Source organism: Mesoplodon densirostris, chromosome 4 (genome assembly GCF_025265405.1).
Source record: "Mesoplodon densirostris isolate mMesDen1 chromosome 4, mMesDen1 primary haplotype, whole genome shotgun sequence".
Taxonomy (NCBI): Eukaryota; Metazoa; Chordata; class Mammalia; order Artiodactyla; family Ziphiidae; genus Mesoplodon; species Mesoplodon densirostris.
The window spans coordinates 128,179,895-128,207,305 of record NC_082664.1 but is presented as its reverse complement, the minus strand read 5'-3'; the positions used below and the strand labels follow the sequence as shown (position 1 = coordinate 128,207,305).

Here is a 27,411-nt window from a genome sequence, read left to right as displayed (position 1 = left end):
TCTTAGGTACTATCCTAGTAAGGTGGTCCTGAAAAACAGAAACCTGCAGAAGCCATGATGGGCAAAGGTAAGATATTATATCAGTATAACCCTGAGAGGTAGGGATTACTATCTTTTCTGAGGTGCAGAGAGGTTAAGTAACTTGCCCAAGGTCACACAGCCATTTAATGATGATCACACATTAACATTTAATGATGCTAAAGCAGGCATTTGAACTTAGAGTGGTCTAACTCTAAATCCAGTGCTCTTTCCCTGCATCACAACTGTGAGACACACACACACTCAAATGCTGCTCAAACATGACTAACCATACCTGCAAACACTGGCACAGAAAATCACAGAGGCACACAACATGCTAGACCCTTAAAAGTACCATGCCTACGCACATTCAGACACCGTGACACAGCAGGCTTCACTTTAACTGAATTCCCCCAGGGTTCGCGGTAGGTTTCATAGCCCGTAACTAATGCAGATAAGCACCATGATAAGATGGTGTTATTAGCCCACTAGTGGTCACTGAGCCCACACGTTTCCTAAATTCTATTAACACAGGTAAATAAACAACCCAGACGCTAGTCTCCAGGTAGCTCTTCTATGAGCATTTCCAAATCAGCAAACCGGGAAACCGAGCTGCAAGGATGGGGCCTGCAGGGTTACTCCTGTCACCTGTTGGGCCTTATAAACTAAAGAAGTAATTTATTTTCCTGGTTTTGCGGGGGGAGGACAAAGCATTGTGAGATGCTAGCAGCTTCCATGGGGTGAGTGGGGGTAGGGGGCGGGGAGATGGAAGGTGGATGTGCTAAAGGGAAGGGTAGCTGTGACTGACTCAGTCCTTTTAAAAACTGGATCTTGATAAAGCCAAAGCCCCTCTCTGGGCCTCTGTTTCCTCCTCTGTAAAATGGGGGAGTTGAGTTGGACAAGTTATAAAGTCTTATCCGGTTGTAGCCTTTGAGACACATGTGCTTCCAGGCACCAGCCAAGGGTGCAGGGTCAGGGAGTCGACTTGGGAATCTCTTTCTGCCTTAGACTTGAAAATGTCCAGGCCCAGCAGAGCCCCTCTCCACAGACTGCATGTCTCCGCCCGTGTCAAGGTCACCAATCTTCCTTATGTAAACCTGCCTGGGCCCACAACATCCTTAACTTCCGTCATTCTGGTCAGGATACCGGATCTCCCTCACCTCCCGGAAGGGCGTCTGGTTAGGGGGCCCAGGCTGGAGCTATTAAGTAAATTGCTTTCACATGACCATGAGGACCACGCAACAAAAACAGATACTTCCCCCAAATTTCCAGAGCCATATATTAGGATTTGTAGGGACTAATATAGCAGGCATTAGGTAATGGAGAGGTGACCTGGGATCATGCCTGGCTCTGTCACAGATTCTCTATGTGACCTTTCAATTCCAACCTTGGATTTCTCATCTGTAAAACAGAGGAGTGGAGGAGGACAGACAAGAGAATCTCTAAGGTCCATACCATTAAGAGTCTAGGATAACACTAGGTAAAATAGTCTCTCTCCACCCATGAAAGGACCCTCTCCTAGTCTCAAACCTTGATCTGATGCTGTATTTACCTCTCATGGCTCTACAGGACCTCTGGCAGCTCAGCACTGAACCCCGATAGTTTAAGGCCTGCAGATCCTCCACCCCAACAGCGCTCCAGAAGTAGCCTTATCAGTTTTGGGGAAGAGGGAGGCCTACATTCCATGGGAGGATCATGAACCTTCTTGGTTGGTTAGGGCTACCAACTCTTGGAAGTAGGCTTATTTGGGAAACTCCACTGCTGCCTTCTAGTTGTCAGAGGTCTCCTAAAGCCCTAGGAATCGTCTGTAGAGGGTTTCAAAAGCTTTCCCTGAGATTTTTTGATGATGGCCCTTCTGACCGGTGTGAAGTGATACCTCACTGTAGTTGTTTTTTTTTGTTTGTTTGTTTGTTTTTGCGGTACGCGGGCCTCTCACTGTTGTGGCCTCTCCCACCGCGGAGCACAGGCCCCGGACGCACAGGCTCCACGGCATGTGGGATCTTCCCGAACCGGGGCACGAACCCATGTCCCCTGCATCGGCAGGCGGACTCTCAACCACTGCGCCACCAGGGAAGCCCCTTACTGTAGTTTTGATTTGCATTTCTCTGATAATTAGTGATGCTGAACATCTTTTCATGGGCCTCTTGGCCATCTGTATGTCTTCTTTGGTGAAATGTCTATTTGGGTCTTCCACCCATTTTTTGATTGAGCTGTTTGTTTTTTTTGATATTGAGCTGTTTGTGTATTTTGGAGATTAATCCTTTGTCCGTTGCTTCGTTTGCAAATATTTTCTCCCATTCTGAGGGTTGTCTTTTTGTCTTGTTTATGGTTTCCTTCGCTGTGCAAAAGCTTTTAAGTTTAATTAGGTCCCATTTGCTTATTTTTGTTTTTATTTTCATTACTCTAGGCGGTGGGTCATAAAAGATCTTGCTGTGATTTATGACTTAGCCATAAAAAGGAACGAAATTGGGTCATTTGTAGAGATGTGGATGGACCTAGATTCTGTCATACAGAGTGAAGTCAGAAAGAGAAAAACAAATATTGCATATTAACACATGTATGTGGAATCTAGAAAAATAGTACAGATGAACCTATTTCCAGGGCAGGAATAGAGATGCAGATGTAGAGAACAGACTTGTGGACACACACAGCGGGGGAAGGAGAGGGTGGGATGAATTGGGAGATTAGGTTTGACATAAATACACTACCATGTGTAAAACAGACAGCTAGTGGAAACCTGCTGTAGAGCTCAGGGAGCTCAGCTCGGTGCTCTGTGATGACCTAGATGGGTGGGATGGAGTTGGGGGGGGTCCAAGAGGGAGGGGATATAGGTATACATATAGCTGATTCACTTCATTGTACAGCAGAAACTCACACAACATTGTAAAGCCATTATACTCCAATTAAAAAAAGGGCTTTCCCTTAAATTCAAAGGAATCACCACACCCACCCCTAACCTCTCCCTTTTCCTGTGCCTCTTATTAACAGCCTCATCATGCATCAACTACCCAAGCTAAAACAAACCAAGGTGTCACTGCCACACCCATCTCCCTCTCCCCCACAGCTAACTGGTCACCAAATCCTGGTCTAACCTCCCTTTTCTCTCCCATTGCCTTGGCTTAGGCTCTTATCACTCTCAACTGTTTCTGTAATAGCTTCCCCTCTCCAGCCTTCCCACTTCCAGTGCTCTCTCCCTCCTCTTCTTCCTCCATCCTGAAGCCATAATTATCTTCCTGAATATCCAATATGATCATTAAACATGTTTGGTGGTTCTCCATTGCCTTGAATCAAGGTACTCTCCTTGGGATGGTATTCAAGGTCTCCGTTATTAGGTCCTGATTCATATTTCCAGCTTCAGATGCAGCTAATTCTCTCTTCAGGTGATTTGTACTTTGACTGTGTGAGACAAGCTTGCCTTCCCTAGACATATCATAGATGGTCAGGCTTATATTCCTTTACTTCTGCTGTGCCCTTTGCATGGAACTCTTTTGCCAGTTTCTCTACTAACACCCCACCTTCCACATCCCCCAAAGGAGGCAAAATTAATTCCTGCCTCGAATGTGTTGCCTTGTGCCTCTCTCCTAGCTCTTATCAGACTTTATTAGAATCAGTTGCTCACACATCAATCGCCTACTAGTAGCCTATGATGAGTCCCTTACCGGCACAGACCAGTCTAATTTACTTTTCTACCTCCAGCACCTAGAACAAATACTAGGTAAATAATAAGTCCTCATTAACTGTGTCCTGAATGCTGGCTTTAAGGATCACATGGTCTTGGGGATCATTCCCCGTTATCTTCTCTTCCACCCAAGTCCCCACCCTACCGCAATTCATTGTCTATGGTGGGCAAGTTACTCCCTCTCCTTGAGTCTCAACTTCTTCAATGAAATGAAGGACTTGGACCAGGCACCCGCTACCCCCTTCTCAAACTTGACTGTGTATCAGAATAACCTAGGGCGCTGGGTAACAATGCAGATTTCCGGACTCCACTCCCTTGGTCAGGCGTGGTGCTCAGGAACCTATATTTCTGTGAAAGCACAGGAGGCTGCCTCATTATACACGGCCAGAATTGGGAACTCCTGGCCTGGCAGGTTCTCGAGAACCCTGATCTCGCCTCGGGCTCCAGCATCCGACGAGGGCAGATTCTCAGCCCAGCACCCGCCCGCGCACCCCCCACACCTCCCACGAGCAACGGGACCGGCTAGTCCAGGCAGTGTGACTCCGATGCCAGCAGGCGCAGAGCGGGCGGCGGGGCGGGTAGAGGAGCATGTGGGAGCCCGGCCCCCGCGGGGCCCCAGTGCAGGCATTCGGCTGCCGGGCGGGGTCAGGGCCCTGAGAGCCGCTCGCTCGGCGGCAGGAGTAAGTGGGACCATCTGCTCCACTCCGCAGAGGTCATCGCTTTGTGTCAAGCTCCCATCCCCCCCTCGCTCCTCCCCCACCTTCCCCTCTTTGCCCTTTGACTCCCGGGACTCCAAAGAAAAAAGCACTTGAGGTCCTGATGAAAGTGGGAGTGTGATGGGGAGCGACGACGGCCGCCGGAGCTCGGGGCCCGCGCAGGGCCGGGCCTGCTCCGAAGGAGAGCGCGGCGGGCGGCTGCGGGACGAGGAGGACCGGCCGCGTCCCGTCCGCAGGGCCCGGGCCCGAGCCGGCGGCGCGGCTCCCGAGGGAGGCGGCGCCGGTTCCCACAGCCGGCCGGGCCGCCGGGCCCCTTTGAAGTGGCCGCAGCTGCACACCCCGACCCGCGGCTAATCCCCGCCGACGCGGGCGTTCTCGCCCCCCCGCATAGCAATAGTGTCCGCGCTGAATGGCGCTGGCTAATTACCTCGCTCGCACCGCCGCGGGTGAATGAGAGAATCCGGCATTGTGCGCGGCGAATGGAGAAAATAAGACAGCCATTGTCCTCGCAAGCCAAACGAGGGTTTGATGTCGCTGGGGCGAGCGAGGCACCATTTCCCGCCACCCCCTCCCCCCGGCGGGGGCAAATTCCCCGGCTGGGCCCGGGTCCGGGAGGACCGGGCTGGCCCGGGGAAACTGAGGAAGCAGGTCCGGTCTCCCCGGGGAAGAATCCCTCCGCCTCCCGTGGAAGCCCAGCGGGCGGACACAATGACAGCCCGGGGCTCCCCTCTCCACCAGCAGATTCTTAGCGGCACCTACTGCGGTCTGTCCCCGACTTACAAAAAAAAAAAAAAAAAAAAAACAGCAAAAAAACCAGGCACGGCCCTGCCTTCGACAGCCTAATTAGATTTCGTTGGGAACACATGAAACAATCGGAGGAGTCGGGGGTTTGTATCCCTCAGTGCTCAACTGTGTGCCACCAGCTGAAAGGGCTGGAGAAGTTCAGAGAATGGCTGGGAGAGATGTGAGGAGAGGAACAAGACCCTGAAAAGAAGGGGCAGGAAGATGGGGAGCTGTGGGGAGCCTGGACTGAGGAAGGGACTGGCACGTTCCGGGAGGAAGAGGGAAATGGTTGGAAAGGGGAGGTCCAAATTATCCAAGGTCTGCAGAGCCAGGTTTCAGGATTCGGAGGTAATGCCGAAGCACCAAGGCCACTGTTTTGATCCAAGAAAGGTTCCGATGAGAATGGTGGATGGAAAGGTAAGACTGGAGTTCCAACCACTTGCCTATGGAAGCCGACTCATTATCAGGAACCGGACTAGCTTCAGGCATTTCCTTTTTTTCCTGTATAAGGATGTGAGGGGCTCAGCTTAGAAATCAGCACTAAAGGAAATCACGATGCACATGGACAAGCTGATGATCACACTGTTTATGCATTCAACAGTTTCTGTGCTTTATCAGGCTGCCTTCTCTTCATGGTCACCACCAAGTAAGGTTGCTTTTTGGTGGGGGGGGGAAGGAGATTACATCCTTCAAGATCAGGAGGTGTCTTATCTTTCTATCCCTCAGTGTACTCAGCTCAGAGGCAGGTAGGTATAGGACAGATGCTCTTTGAGATGTGCTGATTTGAGAACTGACCTGCTTTAATATCCTTCAGTTCCAGTATCCTTTTCCTGGGAAGCACATACTTCCTAATCCCTTCGGATGGGCTCTTAGACTACTTCTGCCTAAAGGAGGAATGTCATACATAAGATCCAATGTTCTATCAGGCTTCTCAAGTGATAAAAAGGTCTGTTGCTCAGATCAACAGTAGGCTGTTGGGCTGACCCAGTAGCCCTTAGCTAGCACCGCTTACGATGCATGTTACAGAGCTCTTTCTGAGGCAGCAATCTTTTCTAATGTTCTGATGTCCACGTTACCACGACTAGATTATAAGCCCTTTGTGGGCAGCCCATAACTAGACTCTGAAACAGGACCATCCATCCATCCATCCATTTATTAGAGAATAAAATTAAAGAATGGATAACACTTGTTCACAGACTAAACAGCAGCCAAAATGGTTCCTTCTTTTGACTGATCAACCACATTTAACATTACCTAGCACTGGTTGTAGCAGTGATACATGAAAAGCATGCTTTTTAAAAGGAGAGAAAAATCTAAGTATAGGTCATTGTTTTTCTAACCCAACTCTGAATCAGGGTTTAATTTAACCCTGGTCATAACCTCCAATACGATCATAATGTTTTTCTTTATAATTCTCCTAAATCTGCATCTTAGAGTCGTATTTCTTCTGCCTAAGGCCCCAGAATCTTAAGCCCACTTGGCGTCCCAGCACCTGCTGCTGCTGAACTACTCCCCTGCTTAGGCCCTTCTGCCTACTTAGTTGATCTGCCTAGTTAGTTGGTTTAAAGAACTCCAAAACAAAACAAAAAGATAAAGCAGAGCTGCTGTGGATGTGGTAGATGTAGGAAGCCTGGAGCCCCACCAATCTGACTTTTCTCTTTCCCCCATCTCCAGCCCCTGAGCCCCCTCCACAGACCCAAGGACCCTTAGGAATGATGCTTAAGGTCCCCTCATCTAGAGAAAAGAAAGGGCCTATCCAAGGAAGCAACAGCTCGTTGGTAGTAATCAGAGATCATTCTAATGCTATACAGGCAACTAGCTTCATTTTACAAGGCTAAAATGACCATTCAAACAGAAACTACAAGTATAATTGTTATTATATATTACTATATGTGTGTCCTTATGGTTTGTCCAGATTTCAACAAGAGTGCCTGAATGTCTAATCTCCAGAAAATTATACTTTGGAAATGATCCTCTATTCATAAAACATAAGGAGCCTCCAGGCCCAAATTAGAGATTCAATACTTTTAACTAAAAAAGTGCTTTTTTTTTAAAAGGAAGCCTGTTTCTCCTCGCATCTCTTCTTTCCCCAAACCCAAGACCATAAGTAACTTTAAAAATAATGCTCCATGGGTGACTATTTTGATAAGAAGATAATGAGTAAAATAATGAGAGTGTGTTTTTTCTCTTCTTACCCATTCCCACAGCAACATGCATTCACAGGATGCTTTGTTATCATGGTTATGACTTTTCAAGATAACAGGAAGGTAGGCATGTATATGCAGGTATAGTCCTTCCAAAGAGGATGCACATGAAGCTCGAGGGAAGAGGGACACTTCCCAGTATGGAACTGGCCTGTTAGCTATTCTGGGGGTGAGGCCAATGGTCTGGCATCCTGGGACTTTCTATAGCTTGCCTGGAAGGGTGTTCCACCCTGAGGTGACTGAGTACCAGCAGCCACCTCTCCTGGGGTGGCAAACCGGGATCTGAACTCACCAGGCCAACCCCTTCCCACTCAGCACTCAGTCATGGCACCTGCAGCTCAGTCCAGTCCCAATCCTCCCCCAAGTGGTCAGCAGTGGGACCCTGGAAGGGAACAGAATAGGGAGATAGGGGTGCCTTTTAAGACTAGAAGCTGGAGTAGGAGACTCAGTATACAGTTTGATGCAGACATGGCTGCTCTTAGCTCCTGACAGTAGGGACTTGGAAGCCTTTGGAGACTGGCTTAGGTGAAACCACCCAGTAGGCCCTTGAGTAATATCTGACTCAGTTTTACCTGCCCTCCCCCAAGTCCAGGCTGTTGAGCTCCAGAGGGTGGGTGTTCCTACCCTCCTTTTCATATGCCCACAGCTCCCCATTCTCGCCCTCCCTAGGCACCAACTCCAGGCCAAGCCGTGTGTTTAGTGCTGAGGATGCACAGAGGAGCTATAGCCCCTCCTGCCAAGAACTGTGCAAACCAGTGGAAGGAACAAGCTATATACTCACTCTCCCAGAACAGACCGGTGTCTTCTGGTTCTCCCCACCCCAAAAAAGCAAAGCTGGGCATACAGCTCAATGAATCCTTCTTGAATTGATGTAATAAAAGCTATATAGCTTTATTTCAGGAAAGGCTTGATCCCATCAACCTTACACTTACCAGCCTTGCTTGTAATAATCTTGATTTTGTCACAGTTAGATGGGAAAATGATTTGAGAAGCAAAATCAGAAACACAGGAGAGCAGGAATATCAGACAGGCTCAATCCTGAGGCTCATTCTATGTAATATCATTCATTATTGGTCTTCTGATATAGTGGAATCAAGAATATTCTAACCCAAACTTCAAGTAGGACTAATTTAGACAGGGTTTCTCTAAGGTACTAGAGGTCTGGAATACAATTTTAAGAGGCCTCAAAACAATTAGGGTGGGCTTCCCTGGTGGTGCAGTGGTTGAGAGTCTGCCTGCCAATGCAGGGGACACGGGTTCGAGCCCTAGTCTGGGAAGATCCCACATGCTGCGGAGCAACTAAGCCCGTGAGCCCCAACTACTGAGCCTGCGCGTCTGGAGCCTGTGCTCCACAACAAGAGAGGCCGCGACAGTGAGAAGCCCACGCACGACGATGAAGAGTGGCCCCCACTTGCCGCAACTAGAGAAAGCCCTCGCACAGAAACGAAGACCCAACGCAGCCAAAAATAAATAAATAAATAAATAAATAAAAAGATGCCTCTCTTTAAAAAAAGAAAAACAATTAGGGTGAGGGGAATTACTGCAGAAAGAAGGTGACATTCCATATAAGCTGGGATATAAAAGGCAAAACAAAGATAATCCACGAGGGGGTGGGGGGCGAGGTGAGGAAAAACAAGCCAGATGTGAAGACGGCAGAAGGAGATCCAAGAATTGTTTATCACAAGCCAAAGACTGGGTTTCAGTTTTCTAAGATCCTGGCTCTGAAGTTAGAGCCCAAATTCCATTTGGCCAATCGGCACATTGGAAAGAGCATCTGACTGCTTTCAGTCCCAGTTCTGTACACCCAGGACTTGGGTCAAGGCCCTCTCTCTGGATCTCAGCTTCCACAGCAGTGATGTGAGAAACATGGGTAAGAGGCTGGGGGAGAGGGGGAATAGGGTCAGGGTGAATCAGCAAAACCTGGAAAGCTCCCCTCTCCCCATTCCTGCCTGCCCCTGGGTGAGTGCACTCCCCAGCACTGTCAGGGCGACAGGCACCCATCTCTGTTCAGTCCGCCGTGCTGTGAAGGCTCTGGGACCCGCTCTGCTTCCTTTCCCTAGTAGAGCTTGCCTGTTCAAAGGTTTGCCCACAAACTTTTGTCCAACTCCCGCCCCATGTCAGAAATCCCTGGCCTATACCCCAAGCCAACTGGGAGGAAGGGGTCTGGGAACCCGAGACCTCCACTCTCCGGTTCCACTTTGCTCCCCAAGAGCAGCTGGAGGCCACCGGTTAGTGGGAGCCAGTTCCCGAGTTACCAGGTGAAGGCCAGGGAAATAGTGACCCTGAGGCACCATGCTGGAGCTCCAGCGAGGACACGTGCATTCGCAGACCACAGATACTCATACGCACTTGCACACGCATACACGTTCTCACAGCCACAGACACACGGGGCTGGGGCTTGGTGACTTGACAGCTCAGAGACTGCGCAGCGTGGTAAGGTTAATTGAATGCGCATCGATTCTGCCGTGTGCTGGCCAGCCGAGCCAGCCGGGCCTCCTGGAGAAGCAGCCTCGCTTGGTGCTGGAGGTGGGGGGCATCCCTCTTCCCCGATGCAAGGGAGAGGGGTCGTTTTTCGGAGCGCGGCTTCCCCCCACACTCCTCCCCCCACCGGTCCACTCTCTTCCCACCATGCTCGCCCCAGGGCGGAGAGCCAGTCCCTGCGCAGGATGGGCGAGCACACAGCCACGCCCCGCCTGGGCTGTGAGGACCCTGCCGGCCACTTCGGACACATGCGCTGCCGCCGGGAGTCAGGCGGGTGGCGACTGGGCTGGGGGAGCGACAGAGGGTGAGGATGACAGGAGAGCTTTGCTGCAGAACTTTGATCCCGATATTTCAAAAAGGAGGAGGCCAAGCCCAGCGCAGGAGAGAGGAGAATGGGAGAGGGAGATGGAGGAGAGAGCTAGAGCCAGCCTGGGGACAGGTAGAGAGGAGAGCCGGGGAGGAGGGAACTGTGTTCAAGACAAAACAAGTCAGTGTCTCAGCATTTTAGACGTGGGAAGGGACTTTAGGAACCTTGCAATCTGGTCCTCTCCATACTACCTTCCACCTATGGGGAACCTGAGGTCCAGGAAGGTAAACTTTGGATTTTGTGGGTCCCAAGTCACACTGGGATGAGTTGAATATTTACATATTAAAAGCAGCTTCTTGTTGAAGTGGGAGCCAAGGAGGGCACGGAAGTAATGATGATGTCCATGTCAAGTCCAGGCTCCTCCCATGACCCTCAGTCAATAATGGTGAGGCCAGAGGAGGTGTCCCCTCCAAACCAGTCTAAGTCAGGAACCTCCCATAAAGTCCGGTCTCCAAGACTCAGCCCTCCCCCTAGCTTCTCTGCCCTGCTGACACCAATACCCTCTGAAGCCTGAATAAAGGGTGCCTCCACTGGTGGATGGGGGGCATAACCCTACATTCTACAAATGCCCGGACCCTCCTCATCCTCTCCCCTTTGAAAGACAGGCAGGGCAGTGCTCCCTCCCATTTCCCACCAAGACAAACTGAGGCCCAACAGCTTTAAGGGAAGGAGGAAACTTGAACCCAGAGCCGGTCGTCAGTGCAAGTCTATCTGCATCTCACACTGGCTCCAGCTCCCTGAGGGTGTCTGTAGTCCCACCACAGTCCCACAGCAAGAGCAAGCGGGGTTTTATTACAGGCAGGGTTTGGGGATGAATTCTAGGTTGTCCTTGATTTCTCCCCACACAAGTGCCGTCTTTGCAGACACCATCCCAGGTGGGAAAGGGCTAGGTGGGGAGGATGACATGGAGGCAGGTCCATGGTAGGCAGGGCCACAGGCCAGGGCATATGCCCCGTGGAATTATCAGCCCCCAAACCGAGAGCCTTCAGGTAGGGATGGGGGCAGGAACCAGGACCTACCCCAGAAGTCAGGTTGCCGAGAGTGAGGGTGAAGAAACGCTGAGCACCCAGGGCTGCTGCTGGATCCCAAGAGGGTCTGGTCTGGTGCTCCCTCCCCAACCCCCATTCCTGGTTCTCACCCAGAGACCCAAAGTCTGCCCTGTTCTAGGGGCCCCAGCCACAACTGCCCATTCCCCTTGCCAGTAAGGCCCTGTGCCCTCCCAGCAGGCACAGACTGCCCTCCCCGTGGTACTGCTGGGTTTACCATGAAGCCCCCCATCCAATACATTGTTCAGTGGGGCCAGGGGAGCAGGGGTCTCACACAGACCCCTCACCCAGGTCGGGGTAGTGGCAGAATCTCCCAGCCACCACAGCAGGCAGGGACGGTCGTCGGGGTGGGGGCCACAGAACTCCACGAGGTCTTAGGCCAGCTTGCCCGGGCAAGGGGACAGCACAAGGACAATCAGCAGCCTGGCTCCTGCATCCTCCAGGCTGATTACGTCTCTTCCCTACTACCCGGCCCCCACCTCCAGAACCCCTGGGGAGAAGGATCCTTCCCCGAGCCACGCCAGTTCCTCTCCTGTGATTTGTTCTGAATTTTCAAACAAAGAGTAATTATGACAGATGTGAAGCAATCAGCGTCATTATGTGGGAAACAAGAAAGGGAAAGGGAGCTGAGGGGGCCTCGGGGGGCGGGGAACGTCAGGCAGGGAGCGTGTCTTTCCTGTGTCTTTCCTCCTGGAAAGATGTAACTCCCACCTCTATCTCAAGCTCCCCAGTACCCTCCCAGCTTCCTCTCCTGCTGGGAACCCATACCCAGCCACTCTGCCCAGCCTCACAGGTAGGACAAGACTTCTCTCTGCAGAGCATCCCAGCCCTCCAGACTCTCTGCAGGCCTCCAGCAACAGCTGGGGCTGGGAGCATGTAGCCCCGTCTGGCACACCCGGAAGTGGCTCCCACTTTGGCCAGGGTTCTAAGCTGTTCTCTGTTCCCAACGCTCCGGCACACCCACCCTGCATGTGCCCAGGTACCTGGCTCTATTTCTGAGGCAAAAATACTGATTATGTTCTCAAGGGACTCACCCCCACTAAGGACACTCAGGTCATTGAATCTGGGGTCAGGCAGACCGGGTTTCAATCGCAGCTTCTCTACTTACTGTGTACCCTTGGGCAAGTTAATTCACCATTCTGGGCTTCTGTTTACTCATTTGTAAAATGACTAGTAATAGGACTAGTAAAATAGGACTAGTAACGCTACCAATGGAAATGCCGTGGGAATTAAGTAAATTAACACACAGAGGGCTTAGGACGGTGCAGCCGCATATAACTAGGACCACTCCCACTACTACTGGTTAGTTCATCGCCAGCACCGGCACTTAGGTAGCCCTCAAAGCACTCAGCTCAGCATACAGGGTGCTTTGGAAACTCAGACGCTCTCTGAAATATGCCATGGATGTCAGAAGCCCACACCCGAGATCTGCTGGCTAACACTCACATCCAGAACTACAACCACAGACAGAGCCTGGGGTAGGGCAGGACACACACAATAAATGGAAATATATGTGCCAGTCTGCCCTGGAGGGGATATAAAAAGATCCCCCCCTTCCCCAACCAGAGAGCAGTGAGGCACTGGGCAAGCCAAGAGGCACAAGGGACTCTCTAACCTGCCCAGGCTGGAGGACCAATCACATCCTTGGGCAGGTTACCCGCTTGGGGCCTCAGTTTTCAAGTCTGTAAAATGAGAAGGTAGAACCAGCTGAGCTCCAAAGTGTCCCCTGTAGTCTGGATGCCTGTGATTCTACTTAGAAGCTGGGAAGACCTCCAAGGTCCTAGACGAACCAGGAATTTTAGGATTCTTTTGCTGTAGCCTGCAACTCAGTGAAAGGGCTAGAACTTGGTTCTCTCTCCTCCTCCTCTCCATTTAGGTGGTCTGGTCTCCATCTGCCCACCCCAAGTCCCTGGGGCCTCTTGCTAGTCCCCCCCCCTCACATTCCAATGGCCTTGGGGGCAGCAGCCAGACCAGAAAGTCCAGTTCCTGCCCATTATCACTGCTCGCATCTGCACTGCAACCCAACACCAGCATTCCAGAGAGCAGCCCAGGGGCTGCCCCCACCCACCCACTGTGGTCAGTGTCCGGGCTCAGAGACAGGCCCCGAGCAGGGTCCAGTGTTCTCAGATTCCTCTCCGGGAAGGTGTGCCCCCAGGGAGACTCCGACTTGCTGGGGAGGCCCCAGACCCCTTCCTTCGGGGTCTTCTTTGAACCTCACCGTCTCAGACTCTCCTCTTCCTATCTCTTTGCTCTATGCTGAAGTCTGAGCTCACCTACTTTTGCTCCTGAAACACTGGTATCTCCCTCCAAGCGCAGCAGAGGATGGTGGACACAGGAATTGGAATTGCTACAACTGGAGAAAGAGGCAGGAGGAAGGACAGAACAATAAAGAGAGCCGGAGAAAGGAAGATGGTAGGGCCGGAGAAAGGAGGACTGAGGAGTGATGAAGACAGAGACCCTAAACATGGCCTCACAGGAAGGCAGAGGTGGGGCAGAGTGTGGGAGTGTCAGAGACTGAGGAGCCCCGAGACTAAGATCCAGAGGAGAGACGGAGAGCGTGAGCTGGAGCCCTCTGCCTGAACCAGGTGGCGCTGGCCTGGATTAAGCCCGTACTCCCACCCTCTCCATCTCCCTGTGGTCTGGGGTCTGGCCTGCAGTTCCTCCTTGCTTGCCCCTCTTCAGGCCCTTGCTGGGCCCCCGCCTTTCCACTTTCCCTTGGTCACAGTGTCATCTGTCCAGCCACCCCTCTTTAGGAAGCCCCCGGGACTGCTCCCATCCATAGAGGTCACTCTCTTTTCTGCTCCTCCCTTGCATTTGCAGGCAGTCACAAAGGGTTAGCCTTTCTTGGAACAGGGTGAACAAAGTTGGGGGCAGGGGAAGCGAGCTCAGAAATCAAAGAACAGTCCTTTGGTTGGGAGGTGGGGGGTTTGGGGCAGGGGAGGGAGGATGGAGGATGGAGCAGCCCTGGCCAGCAGGCTCGGATTGCAGCCAGATTGCTGGCACTCGTCTAATGAGTAAGAAAACTATGGCCTAGACTCCCCAGAGGTACTATGGCCGGGCCCACATGCCTGTCATGTAAACCCCACGCTCCACCAGTGACCTAAGGCTTTTCCTCCCTCCTCCCTCACTTCAGCTGCAGGACCTAATAGAATTATCTACCCCTCCCTCTTGCCCTGCACCAGTTCTGTCCACTCTAGATCTCTAGCCTGGTCACACTGCTCAAGGGAGGAGGGGTTCCCACAGGAGCCTCCTTTGAGGAGAGCTGGACCCTAATTGTAAGCCCTGTGCACCTCCTTCAACACACACCTGTGTGCTCAGGTACCCACAGAGGCCCATGTGGCAATATACACACACACTACTGGTCTCTACATTTCTTGTTGCAACAAGACTACGGCCGGAGATCTTAGGGAGGCATAGGTTAGTTACACAGGCAGACATTTTTGGAATCACTTGGTCCAGTTTAAACAAAGACAGCAGTGAGCTGTTTGGTTTTCCATCCTGGGTGCCCTTCTGTTCCATTCTACTTTTATTAAAGGCTGTGTTGAACAACCTTCAAACTGCTGTGAAAAGTCTCTTACACACACACACACACACACACACACACACACACACACACACACACACACGGCTGCAGGGACTTTGGAGAGGAGAGGGAAAGGCAATACAAGAAGGCCAGAAGTGAAAAAGTCCTTTCTCCCTGGGGGTGGGGAGGGAACAGGGGGCTAAGGGGGGCTGGGGGCCTGTTTCATTTGCAGGCTGCAAATGCCTCTCCTATTCACCGGCCCACATTCCCAGCCAAGGCGCCCGGCCACGGACAATGCCGGAACAGGAACAGAGAAGATTTGCACATTGTGTTCAAGGGGCCAGCTGGCTGCCTGCGACAGTGGAGCCAAGGTGTGGGAACCAGAAGATTTCGACTTCCACACTCAAGTCCTGCTGGTGGGGTGAGGGGCAGTCCTCCCCCCACAGTTGGGGCCAGTGGGCCTGGGGACACAGCCTTCATCCAGCCAGGGAATAAAGTCCAAGGCAGGAGATCCCAAGACCCAGGCATGAGGACTACCAAGCAATTTGGTCTCTGATTCACACCCCATCTGGTGAGGAAGACAGAGTCTCAGCTCCTCTAGAGATAAACACACAGCAGCCGCCACCCCATGATTTTGCTCCCAGTGTGTTATAGTCCCCTGCCGATCCTCCCAGTTCACAAGCTTCTGTTCCTATGAGCTATGTTATCAATTACGAGGTAGGGAGAAACAGAGAGAAAGCAAAAGAGAAGCTGAGAGAGACAGAGCTTTGCACCCAGAAGGCCGCATGTTCATTTAGTTTTTACCAAGCTCCACAGGCAGGGGAGGTGAGAAATACAAAAGGAAGAGAAGCCCCTTAGGAGCTTAAAATCTAGTTGAGTAGACAGATGGACTATCCAGCCACAAAACAGTTACTTAACAATGCAAGCAGCCCTCACTGAGAGGAGGGCTGAGCCTGAATGCCGCAGACCACAAGTACTCCCCCACTTAGGAGCGGGAAGAAGAAATTACTCTAAACTAAGTGGTCTTTGGGGAGGGATCGGGTAAGGGACGAGCAGAATAGACTGGGAAAAGGCTCAGGGAAGGCAGGCATGTCCCAAGGACTGACTGGATGGAAAGGAAGCCTTAATACGGTAGAGCAGAGATGAACCTTGGTCCAACTGCTCAATATTACGATGAGAAAAGCAAAGTCCAGAGAGGGTGAGTGACTTGCCCAGAGCCACATAGGACTCCTTGTGTCCAGGCAAGGCCCTTTCCATCACACCTCACAGCTTCTCAGGAACACCAAATGGGGTTGGTCTGTGGAGTCCTGACTGGCAGGGAGAAGGCCCTGACCCTCACCCATTTGCACCTACCTCTGCGCCATAGCATACTTATGGGTGACCTGCCTGGCACGAGAGAAGGCCTTGTCATGGCCACTCATCACACCGGCAGCAACTCAGCTGCAGCGCCTGCTTCCTGCTCTAATGGGTAGGTAGACGCGTGCAAGGGGCAGAGGGGAGACTTCCTCAGGGTTACTTTGGCTGAGCTGCCCCTCAAGGGGGAAAGAAAAGCTTGGGTGACAAAGGCCTCCAGGTGACAAAGGCTTCCAGGGTTACCAGATATTGTGCCAGGAACCGCTTCCCTGCACATCCCACTGTCTACACTGAGGCCCTCCAGGGTCCCCTCACACAAGCTGTACCACCCAGCAGCTCCAGCCCAAAGTTTTCCCAACCCCCCACCCAGACCTGGTTCCAAAGACCTATGCCCAGACCCTGCCCCCAGATCCACACAAGCACGGGTCTTGCTGCTGAAAGAGATTCCAGAGTAGTTGGTTAAACTGCCCTCCCTCAGACAGGCTGAGAATGATTCAGCCTTTAGGAGTGGGTGACTGAGGGCCTGAGGCGTAGGTGACTTACTGGGGTGGAGACAGCATGGGACTAGAATTGGACTTCCACTCCTCTCACCATACTCCGCTGCCTCTTTCTAGGAGTCCGGGCTCACCAGTGCCTTCCTGGAACCACCACATCTAAAGGAGCTTAGAACTTCACATTTCTCACCTCTGTTACCTCCCCAGAATAATCACAGTATCTAAGGGACACTTTCTACGTACCCTGCACTGTGCTAAGTTCTTTACGCGTATTCTCATAGGTAATCCTCATAGCATTCCTCCTTGGTAAGTATTATTTCCTCCAATTTAAAGATGAGGAGGGGCTTCCCTGGTGGTGCAGTGGTTGGGAGTCCGCCTGCCGATGCAGGGGACACAGGTTCGTGCCCGGGTCCGGGAAGATCCCACATGCCTCAGAGCGGCTGGGCCCGTGAGCCATGGCCGCTGAGCCTACGTGTCCGGAGCCTGTGCTCCGCAACGGGAGAGGCCACAGCAGTGAGAGGCCTGCGTACCACACACAAAAAAAAAAAGATGAGGAAACTGAGACTCAGAGAGTCCAGTTACCCAAGTCCCTCCAGCTGGGGGTGTGTTTGCCTCCACAGCCCACCCTCATAACCATTGTTGGATACCCCAGTCAGGATGGCCCCAGGCTGCGGGGGAGGCATTCCTGGCTCTTTTGAGAGCCCTGCCTGCATTGGAACAGGCTGGTCCTCATCCGAAATCAGAGCTCAATACCTAGCACTAACAATAATACGTAATGAGCATTTCCTAGAGGCCAAGTCCTGTGCCAGGTGCTTTCCATCCATCATCTCATTTAATCCTCCAACGGTCCTGATAGGCTGATGGGATTATGCTCATTTTTTTCAGATGAGAGCACAAAGACTCAAGAGAGTTAAAAGTAACTCTTGCTAAGGACACTTCATCAGTGAGTGGCAGAGCTGGGGTTCAGACCCACCTAGGTGCGGCCCTGAAGCCCATATTCTACGGACTTCACTGTGCTGCCCACAGACCCCCCCCAACCAGTGATTCTGACATGGGAGGGGGCTCTCCACCGCACCTGTGGGCCAGCACCATTGGCATCACCTGGGATCTCGTTAGACCTGCAGAACCCCAGGCCTTGGCCTAGACCTACTGATTCACAATCTGAATTTTATCAAGATCCCCAGGTAACTCACAGGCATAGTAAAGTCTGAAAAGTCCTGATCTAGATCATCTAGCTCCAGTTTCCCAAGGGGCCTGAGACCAAGAACTGAGGCCAGGAAGTGAGAGGCAGGAAATGAGGGCATCTGCCTGAGGAGAGCTGGGGGTGGGTCTCCCTCCTAATCATCCCCCCTCCTTGTAGCTAGCCCATCCCTCTTTGGAGTCATCCAGCCACACAGACCTCAACAGGTGTGAGCCAATGCATGTTCCCACTGGATCGGGTGACCCACATGCCCTTCCTGGAGCCCCTCCAGAGGGATGGCAGAGGGTCTCACAGGCCAGTCAAGCTTCAGACAATGCTCAGAGGCTTGGGAGAAACCCCAGGCCCTCCCACGAAGGGGTTAAAACAGAACAGGTTGCACTCGGGCTCCAATAATTCTACTCCTTGAGAGATTTCCCTAGAGTACTCCCTAACTGAATCCCAGCGCGGGAGAAAGCTGGGGCCTGGGAGAGGATTCAGGCAGTCTGCTATTGCTGGCAACATCAGCGGAATCACCTTTAAATGAAGAAAAAGGTACTGACTCCATTACCAAGCGCCTCCTCTGTGCCAGGCAAAGCATGGGGTGTGTTAGTCCTTACAACCATCCTACAAAGTAGGATTATATGCACATTTCACATGATGGTGAGGAAACTGGGCCACGGAGAGATTAACTTGTCCAGGGTCTCATCCTTAACAAGTGTCTCAATTTTCAGCCCCCAAACTATAAACACATGGAACAGCAAGGCAGAGAAACCAGACGTGCTGGAAGCACGAGTGTTCCTAGGACCCTGAGCCACTCTGTCCTAAAAAAAGAGATACTTGGAACTAAAGCCCCCAAGGAATCAGCCTGTAGTCTAGCCCATCCTGGGCAGGCCATCTTTCAATGACAGCATCCAAGCCCACTGGGATGGGAGAGGGGGCATTCCCAGCCATCGGCCTCTGGCCCAGAGCTTGGATGCCCCAGCAGACCTACCCACACTCACCTGGACCCCCGAGCTGCCTCACTGGGTTAGTCGACTGGGTGGACTGTGTGTCTGTGAGGGGTGCTTAGCATACCCCCGCCCTATCAGCCCCTGTGGAGCAGGCAGGAGAATCAGGGGCTCTGGAAGGCACCTCACACCTTTTCAGAAGGCACCCTCCCATGTCACACAACATCTGCCCTGCCTGCAGGCATGCGGGCAGGGAGTTATTACCAAAGGAGAAAACCCAGGCAGCTAATCAGCTTTGGAGGTTCCTAGGGACATCAGCCTATGAAGTGAGAAAAGGGGATCCAGCCACCCGGTTGCTTGGTATCCAAGCATTCCTCATGGGGCCACGAGCCTTGTGGGGGAGAGAGGCTGCATCAGACTGCCAGTGTTTGGAGGCAAACCCCCAGCTGTCCTCAGGACCCCAAAGGATTAACCAAGTTGACCTCGCCCACTGGCCCTTCCCCCAGCCAGAGCCCACAGCTCACTTTTCTTATACTGTTAGGAGTTTAAGGAAGCCAAACATCTTGAAGGAATTACCATTTACAGAAAAGCACATTTACAATTAGCTCTATATAAACACCTGGGGATTCATCTCCCAGAATTCTAGGCTGGTGATGCAGGGGCCATCTAACTTTCAGTGTTGACACAAGCCAGGGAGCAGCTCCCTGAGAAGTCTCTTTTCTCCCGCCCGAAAATCTTCCTCGGGTCCCTACACTCCATCCACGCTTCTCTTCCTCACACCCAGCCATCTGCTCAGAAGCTGCACCAGCCTTCCCCTGCACCGCCAGGAGGACCGGGGGATGAGGGGTCGCTCAGCCAGAAGTGATTCAGTCTCAAGGTCCAGGGCTGCCTCCCAGAGAGCTCCATATGGGGGCCTGGATGAGCCTTCCTTAGAACAAAGGGGCATCTTAAACCCAACTAGAGGGCTCCTGCCTCAGAATGATTCATCACTCACCAGCCGTTCAGAGCAACTGTGCAAATGCCCTCAGAGCCAGGAAGAAACTTGTCAGCGATCAGACGGGGAAGAGGCAGCGTGCCACAGGAGCTAAGTGGGACTGTGCAGGGTTCAGAATACCTAGACGGCAGTCCTGCCTCCTCTGCTCACCAGAATGTCACAAATCCCCCTACATCTCAGTTTTTTCATCTGTAAAAGAGGGATGATAACTGCCTATCTTCCAGTGTCATCACGACGACTAAATGAGATAATTCATGTAAAGCACTTAGGCAGGGAGCCCAGTATGCAGCAATTGCTTTCTTTATAAATATTAGCTAAAATGATTACCAACCAAAGTTAAAGCAACCCCTTTAAGGGACACCCCCACACACACAGAAGCATAGAGATATGGGATGGAGAACATTTTCCACTTGGCAAAACTTTTGCCCTTCCTCAAGAGCAGTGGTTCTCAACCATGATCGCCCACCCTCACAGCCTGCCACCTTCCCACGATACATAAATAATTTTGGTTTATGTAAAAATTCATTGTTTTGTAACAATGAGTGTATACAGATTAAACAACAACAACAACAGACTTTTTGCAGGAAAGGGCAGTAAAGCACGGCCATCATTTCATTATCACAATTACTGGTGGTCCATCAGCACAAGCAAAGCACAAGTCTAGGGCTGAAACACCTCTTCTCTCCCAATCTAAAAAGCACACCAGGGCTTCCCTGGTGGCGCAGTGGTTGAGAGTCCGCCTGCTGATGCAGGGGACACGGGTTCGTGCCCCGGTCTGGGAGGATCCCACATGCTGCGGAGCGGCTGGGCCCGTGAGCCATGGCCGCTGAGCCTGCACGTCTGGAGCCTGTGCTCCGCAATGGGAGAGGCCACAGCAGTGAGAGGCCCGCGTACAGCAGAAAAAAAAAAAAAAAACAACTTATAATTTTATTGTCAATTACACCTCAATAAAGCTGAAAATTTTTTAAAAGTACACCAGCATGAAGGTGAGTGGGAGTAATGTCATCATTGTGTTAACCCTGAAATTATTCTATCCTATTTTTTGTAAAGCAAATTGTTGACAAGCTTCAGAATGTCATCACTGGTACAGTGAGGTTTTATTCTACCCAAAAGGTTTGAAAGTCAGCACGTAATGAAAAATTGCATGTAACCAAAATTACCCTTCAAAAATCTCTTAAATTACCCCCAAAGTATGACAACTGTTTATATTTAAACACAAAAATCCCACTCCTCACAATATACAGGCATATGGAAACTAAGACACACTGACCCAAGAACTGGATAAAGCTTGCTGTCTCTCTCTCTCCCTCTTCCCACAACAGTGTCTGGCTACATTCTTGTCAAATTGCATTCCAATCAGTTAAATGAATATATGATATAATTCCACCACCGCAAATTACTGCTATGCTCCTCTCAACTGACCCATGCTGAGAAATTAGGGCTCCAGAAGCTGCATAAGATGGAACTGCTCCCTCTATCCCCCCATGGCCTGGAAAAAAAAAGTAAGGGCACCCACTTACTTGCAGCCTGGATTCGAGCCTTCCGGCTGACCACCAGCCCAAAGCGGTTCTGAGCCACACACTCATAGTCCCCCTCATCTGAAGGGCTGCCTCCTCCATCCAGCAGGAAGTGGCGGATCATCAACGACCCATTGGCCAGCACGGTGGAGTGGGTACTCTCCGGCAGCTCCACCCCATTCTTCCTCCAGGTGATTCTCACTGGAGGGGTCCCCTCCACCCTGCAGCCCAGCACTACAGGCTGCCCAGGGACTGCAACATCATCGCTTGGCTCCACAGCAAATGCCAGTTCAGCAGAATGGCCAAGACCTGCATCAGGCAGGGGAGATGAGAGGAAAAGGAGAGGTTAGTGTGGAATGAGCAGACACAGGTGTTCCAAGTTCTCTGGATCTGTGTACCCCATCCTCATCATTCTGTGATGTTAATAGGAATCTCTATTAATATATAGACCTTTGTGCATCTCATGCAGTATAGTTACTTAATCAACAGACCATCTCAGAGAGATGGATATTGTTTCTACCATCTTTTTTTTTATTTGTATCTTTTACAGAAAAGGAAACTGAAGACCAGAGATGTTAAGCAACTTGTCCGAGGCCTCAGAGTTAATAGCTGCAAATCTGGGATCTAAAAGCAACACTGATTCCAATACAGCCGCTGCCACTTCTGTGGTCACCCTGGTTAAGCACTGAAGCCTCACAGACTTTCAGGGTGTGAGCTCAGGTAAAGTATTCAACCTTTGCGGGCTTCTTGGTACTCGTCTGTTTAAATCAGGAACAACAATATGGCTTGCGTTGTACGGTTGTTAAATATGACTAACAGACTCAAAGGCACTGCACTATGAAAAGTTAAAAGTTCTAAACAAATATAAAGTGAGATAGTAATAAATCACTGCTTCATTTTGCTGGCAAAACCATCTGAGGCCTGGTCCGATGCCTGGCAGGGAGAAAGGTGTGTGGGCCCAGTACCGGGTACAGGCTAGGCGATGGTCCAGCTCCACTGCCCCACCCCTAGGATGCTCTGGGTTTTGGTTGCTTTGCTTGTTTTGCCTTTGTCATAAGGAGGAAGAGGGATACAAAACATCTACTCAGATTTCCCAAAATTTAGAAGGAGGGAGGTTCCTAGAATCTTTACTCCCAGCAACCTCTTCACTCCTGCAGAAGAGGAAAGAACTGGAAGAGGAGGGGAAAGAAGAGAAGGGAGACGAGGGTGGTCAGGGAATCAGAAGAAGCCGGAGAGGAAGGACAAGAGCTCCAATCCCAGGCATGATGCCGAGTCTCCGACTTCTCAAGCGAGCAACTTACCAGACCAGTTACAACTTCACTCCAGGAGGAATGAACCCACCTGGGCTGAAAAGGCATCCACAGACCCCTCCTCACATTTCCAGGGAACTAGCGATCCGGGAGCTGGTCCCTCCCTAACAGACCAGCGCCCTCCCTGGCTGGGGGGAGATGGGGCGGCGGGTGGGGAGAAAGAAGGAGGAAGGCTGGGGTTAGGGGCGTTTCCCCCACCCTCAGGGATAGGTGATTCGTATTTTAAGACATTTGAGGGTCACGCCCCTTCAAATCCCTACCCATCCTTCTCAGGAACTGCGTTTCAGCAGCCTCAGCTCCCCACCCCAAGCCCAGTACAGCAACTGGGGGATAAAGTTTCTCCTAGAGGCGGCCGCGATATTCCGCTTCTCCCGAGCTAAGAAGGGAGAGAACACTGCCCAAAGGAGTGTCTGTTGAGAACTTGGGGTGGGAGGGGAAGGGACTAGATTTGCGCCCCTCTCCCGTGAGATGGGCCTGTTACAGCCACTGAGGGAACTGGATGGTGGTGACGGAGCTCCGGGCGGCAAAGCCGGCAAACCCCGAGCTCTGCGTGTGCACCCTCCGGGGCAGGGCGGGTACGTGAGCATCCCCGCCGCTCGCTAGCCCTCGGTCGGCTTCTCTCCCCCCTTCCTCAGCTCGCGGGGTGTCTCTCGGGTTTCTCCCTTTCCACGCGCGGCCCGCCGGGAATCTTCCTTCTCCTCCTCGTCCTTGGTCTCTCCCTCGCACTCCGTGTCCCAGTCCCGGCTCCAAATCCACAACGTGCCTCCGCCCAGCGCAGCCCGCTCGGTCCCGGCCTCCGCCCCCGGGGTCTGCCGTCTCCTGCCTCGGCTGCCTCGGGCCACTCTGTGCCCACCCCTGGGCTCCAAGCACCCCAGCGCGCCCCCTCGGACGGACCTCAGCCCTGTGGTCTCCCATGGCTCGTTTCCCCCTCTCCCCAACTCCAGCCTGCCCGCCGAGCTCCTGCTTTGCCGCGCTCCTTGCCCCTCAGTCCGGGCTCGGGCACTGCCCTGAGTCCTGAAGACGCAGCGGACGGAATGCCGGTCTCTCTTCTGGGGACTCCATCCTCAGCATTCCCCTGCCGCCCCCGGCAACCCGGCCTCAGCGCCCCGTCCCGTTCGCCTCCCCTTCTCTGGCAAGTCCCTCCGACCCGCAGGTCCGCGCCGCTCTCCTCGGGTCCTCCCCTCGCGCCCGCTTACTCCCTTCTCGCCCTTCCCGGGGCTCGGTCCTCAGCCGCTGGCTCGCGGGCGCCCTAGCTCACCGTCGCTCGGCGCGGGCAGCAGCAGCAACAGCAGCAGAGGCAGCAGGAGCCGGGGCCGGCAGCGCGGGGGCGCGGCGCGCGGAGCAGCCATGGGGCTCGCGGTCCGCTCGGCTCGGCGACGCGCGGCTCTGGGGCCTCTCGCGGCTCACAGCGTCCCGCGGGGCCGGCGCCGGGGCCGGGGCCGGGGCTCCGGCCGGGGCCGAGCCCGGGCGGCTGGGGGCTGGGGCCACATGCCTGCCTAGGAGCGCCGGGGTCGCAGAGGGAGCGCGGCCGCTTGCGCCATCTTGCACCCACCCCGGCGATCTGTCAGCCTCGCCCGGGGTGCGCGCTCCGCACTCGCACCGCCCGCGCCCGCCCCTCCCTCTTCCCGCCGCCCGCCGCCCCCCTTCCCTCCCCTCCCGGTCCCCTCCCCCAGCCCCCTCTCCCCGGAGGCCCGGTCTGGGGAACAAAAGAGCCGGCGAGCGCTTTAAGCGGCCGGACATTCCCGGCTGCGCGGCGGACGCGCCCCCTGCGCTTTGAACTGGGGCCGGAGCGGCGGGCGCCGTCCCGAGCTGCAGCCCCGTACCCCTCCCCCGCGGGCCAGCCCCGGACTTGGGGGCGACGGGGGAAGTGGAGACCCAGCGGACCGCTGAATGGGTCTGGGCTGCGGAGAAACCCGCAAAGCTGCGGGATTCCCTCTGACCCACTCTTTCTGCTGCGCCCTCCTGCACCGTGTCCAAGTCTATATTGTCGAGATAATTCCCTAAAAGCTGCACAAAGTTGTCAAAGATTCGGTTTTCCTTTGGTTTCCGGTCCTTCCAGCCAAAGGCTAGGACGTTTAGCTACAAGACTGGCCTCTTCAGACTGAAGAGTTGTGGCGCTTGGGTGGACAGAGGTGGGAGAAGTGGGAAGACAGCTTCATCCCGGGCCCCGGGAGAGCGGAACCAACAGGATAATGAGAACACTTAAGTGACCCGGTTCCGATGTTCTGCTGGCTGTTTAGCCCCGCAGACCCAGACAGTCACTCTTGGAACTCATCTGAAAGATAATCATATCTCCCCTGCTCACTCATAGGGAAATTTAAAGGACACAGGTCATGACAAATAGCCTGGTAACTGGGAAAGCATATTGAAAGTTAAAATTCCCAGTAACATTTCTATGCCACAAAGAAGACTCAAGGTTTCATGTCAGAGGACATACAAGGAGACAGCACCAGTCTCGGGTAAGAAGTGTTAAGGAAGATAGGCAGGCCTCTTGGGAGGTACATCCCCGTGCTCGCCCTCAGAGATCCGCAGTCTTGGCCACTCACTATTAAGTGATCTTCTGTTGAGTCCAGCATGATGTGCTAGTCCATCAAAATTACTGAGCATCTACTAAGTTCAAGGAGCAGGAGGCTTAAAGAGAGTAGTCTCTGCCTCACTCAGCTATTGGCATTGGACCGGTCTGGCAGAGGAGTAATTACATCTCTCTTTCGATACCAACTCCGGAATCTTGGAGCAGGAATGTTAACCATATATAAAACTAACTTTGGTGCAGATGAGTAAAGAAAAGGCCTCCAGAAATCAGATAAGTTTACTAGTGATGGGGTTTGTGCAGCCCAGGGACTCCTTACTCTGTAGCAGCAACTGGAAGGTGAGCTTGAGAGGCAGGACTTGAGACACACGAGCAAGCAGTAGGAGGCAATGGAGAAATTCAGGGTCGGGCACACACCGAGGCTCCAAACCAATCTCATTATGAGGAAGGGCAGGAATGATGAGCTTCTATTGGCCATAGGAAAGGGAGGGGAGGGGGGGGCCCTCCCGTGGGCCCAAAGTCCTGGAACTCCCTCCTGCAGGGCTTGAATTCTCAACAACCCCTTCTTGGCTTGTCCTAGACTCAGGAGAGGTCAAATTGGTGTCCTGGGATGCTGTCATTTTAAATTCATTTTGACAAGTGTTTAATTCTTCTTTATCACAACGCTTGCTCTGAGAGTGATATGCAAATAATGGCTATTCTCCTGCATGCAAAATGTGCAGTATCTCTCCCTATGATCTGTCAATTAACTTGGGGCTGGCTCACTAGCCACTTTGGGGGTGGTCCTGGGCAGGGCAGCCTCTGGCTCTTGGTTCCCTGCAGTAGAAAAGCAACCACACTCCAGGCACTGTAAATATCTTAACAGAGCAGCTGCCAGCTGTGATCCTGAGATGTGTGTGGGGTGTAAGTGTGGAGTTTGGTGTGTGACTATTGTGCTTAGTTTTGAGTTAATGGACACAGGGGTGTCTGTGAAGGTGAGAGTGCATGTATGGGTCTCTGAGTTTGTAGGCACAGTGCCCACATGTGTGAACATGCAGCCATGGGCAATTTTGGAGACCAGAATTAACAAAGAAGAGTTGTTGAGCCCAAATCTCCGGAGTTGGTGGTTCACTCCTCCCTTGCACCCAAGAAACTTAAAAAATGTGTGTCCAGATGGAAAGAGATCCCCGAAGAACCTAAAAGAGTGTCATCAAAGAAAGCATCTTTCCTAAATTTAGGTGCTTTCCTGAAGTGCCTGTTGAGGGAGGGAGATGGTTCAGTTCATTTTTGGTTTTGTTTTTGTTTTTTTGGTGGGGAGGGTTCCTATCCTAGGATTCTGAGTAACCAGAATTGGAATTGAAATTTTATTTTATTGAAGGATACTTGATGTACAATATTATGTTACAGGTGTACAATACAGTGATTCATAATTTTTAAAGGTTATACTCCATTTATAGTTATAACTATATTCTCTGTGTTGAACAATATATCCTTGTAGCTTATTTTATACCTAGCAGTTTTTACCTGTTAACCCCCTACCCCTATCTTGCCCTTTCTGCTTCCTCTCCCCACTGGTAACCTCTAGTTTACTCTCTATGTCTAATGGGTCTGTTTCTGTTTTGTTATATTCATTTGTTTATTTTTTAGATTCCACATATAAGTGATATCATACAGTATTTGTCTTTCCCTGACTTATTTCACTTAGCATGATACCCTCCAAGTCCATCCATGTTGCTGCAAATGGCAGAATTTCATTCTCTTTTATGGCTGAGTAGTATTCCATTGTATATATTTACCACATCTTCTTTATCCATTCCTCTGTTGATGAAACACATTGCTTCCGTATCTTGGCAATTGTAAATAATGCTGCTATGAACACTAGGGTGCATGTATCTTTTCAAATTAGCATTTTTGTTTTTGTTTTGATATATACCCAGGGGTAGGATTGCTGGGTCATATGGTAGTTCTATTTTTAGTTTTGTGAGAAACCTCCATACTGATTTCCACAGTGACTGTACCAATTTACATTCCCATCAGCAATGTACAAGGGTTACCTTTTTTTTTTCAGAGATAGATCAGTTCTTTCTTATAACCACCTGCTCTTTCCCTCAAAAACCAACATTTCCCATCCTGGTAGGAAATACATTCTCTCGTGCAGAAAGGCTGAGGAAATTCTAGTCATTTGGTTCCAAAAGAGAACATTTTTGGAAAATAGTTTATTAACTCATTATAGAGACAGATACATGATCAATGCCTTGGCTTAACACTAAAGAATATCATACTTGTAAAG

The 27,411-nt window shown here is 51.9% G+C and overlaps 1 protein-coding gene across 1 annotated transcript in view; it reads right to left on the bottom strand.

Moving 5' to 3' along the window:
* Positions 1–23,961, bottom strand: part of IGDCC3 (immunoglobulin superfamily DCC subclass member 3) — a 41,036-nt gene extending 17,075 nt beyond the window's left edge. The window contains exons 1-2 of the mRNA XM_060096114.1: positions 23,871–23,961; positions 21,306–21,611 (exon numbers count right to left, since the gene is read on the bottom strand). Coding sequence (XP_059952097.1) covers positions 21,306–21,611; positions 23,871–23,961 — 397 coding nt within the window. The remainder of the gene's footprint in view (positions 1–21,305; positions 21,612–23,870) is intronic.
* Positions 23,962–27,411: the final 3,450 nt, after the last annotated feature.